Source organism: Tarenaya hassleriana, unplaced genomic scaffold (genome assembly GCF_000463585.1).
Source record: "Tarenaya hassleriana unplaced genomic scaffold, ASM46358v1 Cleome13, whole genome shotgun sequence".
Lineage (NCBI taxonomy): Eukaryota > Viridiplantae > Streptophyta > Magnoliopsida > Brassicales > Cleomaceae > Tarenaya > Tarenaya hassleriana.
This window is the reverse complement of record NW_010963495.1, coordinates 1,209,478-1,211,845: the sequence shown is the minus strand read 5'-3', so window position 1 is coordinate 1,211,845 and position 2,368 is coordinate 1,209,478. Positions and strand designations below refer to the sequence as shown.

Sequence of the window (2,368 nt, the reverse complement as noted above, 5' to 3'; positions counted from 1 at the left end):
AATCGAAAATTTGGATATCCATAATTTACGAATCGAATACGAATATTTATCGGATACAGATATCAAAGTTGAATTATTCGACATATCCGATCCGTACTTTGTAATAATATTATTAAATATAAAAATAATTTGATATAAATATTTAAAATACTTAATATTTATATATTTTTAAAAAAAAATCAAGAAATATTTTATAGTTATTAAAGTTTAGAATGTTTAATCTTTTGAATATTAAGATTTATTGTGTTTAATATTTAAAATTTTGAACTTTGAATATTTTTATATGTGATAAATTATGATTGTATTTGTATTCGAATTGATTTGAAATGTTTAAATTATGAATTTTAAATTGTGAATATCGTATATATATTATATAGTTTATATATTTTATTTGCGTTTGAATTTATTAGTTAATTTTAATTCAAAATTTTATAACGGTGTAGGTCGGATACAAATATTCGCAAATATCCGTGATTTTTACGGATATCCAAAATTGCGGATATTCAAAAATTATGGATTAGATACAGATAACAAAATCGAATATTTATGCAGATCGGATCCGGATACAGATATCTCAAAAATCTAGTTTATTCGATGTGTACCCACTTCTACTATCTTCTTATCAATTTTTTTTATAAAGCTATCTTCTTATCCATTTATATACACTTAATCTTAGAGATCGACTATTACGATATGAAAGTTTAATTATCCTAATTCATATTTGAATGTTTTGGATATTAACACCAAAATCTGATTTCCTATCAATAAATTTTGAATATTTTTAAAAATGGGATAAATAATTCAAAAAAAATCTTCCGATAAACAAAATCAAATGATAGCGAGCCAAATAATATATAATTCTATTCAAACCTAATATAAATGAAAGAAATTTTCTAAAAAAATTCCAAATCCGAAACATAAAACTTCAAAATATCGTAAGAAAAAGGCTGGGGTTTCGGTATTTGGTCGAGGTTTGGATAAAAAATGGTTGGGTTCGATTCTTTCGGTTTTACAAAAATATATACCAATCGATTATTATATTATATTCGGGTCGTTTCGGATTTTTATTTTAAAACATTAAATCTTCTTAACAAAATTTAGTTTTTCAGATTTTTTAAAATTCGGTTCGATCGATTTTAAAAATTTTAATTTTTCTAAAATTAATAACGTTCGGAAATTTTAAGCAGTTCGGATTGAAAAAAATATCGTATTTTCAGTTAGATACAGTTCGAAACAAATGGCCACCCTTACAACTCTTATGAGAGAGGATGCTGCGGATGTTGATGCATGACGACGTGAATTAACCGAAAACTAATTAAAATTAACGTAATTTAAGCCGATATATATAGCGTAAAATAAATGAAATTTTATACGTGCGAGGAAAGATTATATTTTTCGCGTCTAGAATTATTAATTTTCTTGGTTCGTAGAATTAAAGAATTGTATTAAATAACCAATAATCAAATCTATACCCAAGACATGATTAGATTGCTGTCTGTTAATAAGAAACCCAAAGATAGTTTTATTCTACTGTCTTAGCTCAAATAAGCAAGCAATCATATTATCAAATGCGGATCAGAGGGCGGAACGCGCGTTTTGTAGATAAATTTATGCAAAGGAAGGTGGCTCCACAGTAGGAAAACGCGCGTTTCCAAACGCAGTCTCGAAACCGAACAGAAAAAGGCCGAAAGAAGTGGGGCCCATGACAGGTGAAACAGGCCAATTCTTATCAGTTTGAAGATTCGCTCCGACAAGATTTTGCGTCGGACAAAGCAACCGCAGACCGATCGCAAGGAGAAGAAACACATCACAGAAAAAGAAAAATGAGGAGACAAAAACCTCAGCAAAACTAAATTCAAAACGAAACACCAATTCCCAATCTCTTTCCTTTTTTTCTTTATTTTCATGATTTTCTTTTATGAATGAGAAACATTGGAAGGAGAATAGAGATGGGATTTATGCAAACGAGAAGCCCTTGGAAGCCAAGTGAGCGAGGGTCAATCTAAAAACCACAAATTCAATATAAATAGAGGGAACAGGAGAGTGCAAACAACCAGAAGATAGAATTTATGGCCTTTTAAAACTGGCAGATTTTTCAGCACATGGAGAGAAATGAACCTTCACTTCAGGCAAATGGCCTCTGTTAACTTATCTCACAGGAACGCGTCCTTCTCGAGCAGCTTCACCACCTCGTGCTGGTTGTTGAGCTTGGCCACGTCGATGGGGGTCTTCCCGTCCAGGTTTTGCAGGGTCCTGTGTGCATAAAACTCTGGTCAAGATTCCGCATTTACCGTGTGCATATCGTTAAGAATGTTGCCTTGTACTTACACTGCAGCTCCATTCTCCAGGAGAAGGCTGACACACTCTT

General features: G+C 31.2%; 1 protein-coding gene across 1 annotated transcript in view; it reads right to left on the bottom strand.

The window, feature by feature from the left end:
* Nucleotides 1–1,870: 1,870 nt before the first annotated feature.
* LOC104807416 (ankyrin repeat domain-containing protein 2A) overlaps nt 1,871–2,368 on the bottom strand; it is a 2,462-nt gene continuing 1,964 nt past the window's right edge. The window contains 2 exon segments of the mRNA XM_010532679.1: nt 1,871–2,253; nt 2,329–2,368. The exon segment at nt 2,329–2,368 is cut by the window's right edge and continues 16 nt beyond it. Of these exon segments, the coding sequence (XP_010530981.1) occupies nt 2,154–2,253; nt 2,329–2,368 (140 nt within the window). The 3' untranslated portion in view covers nt 1,871–2,153.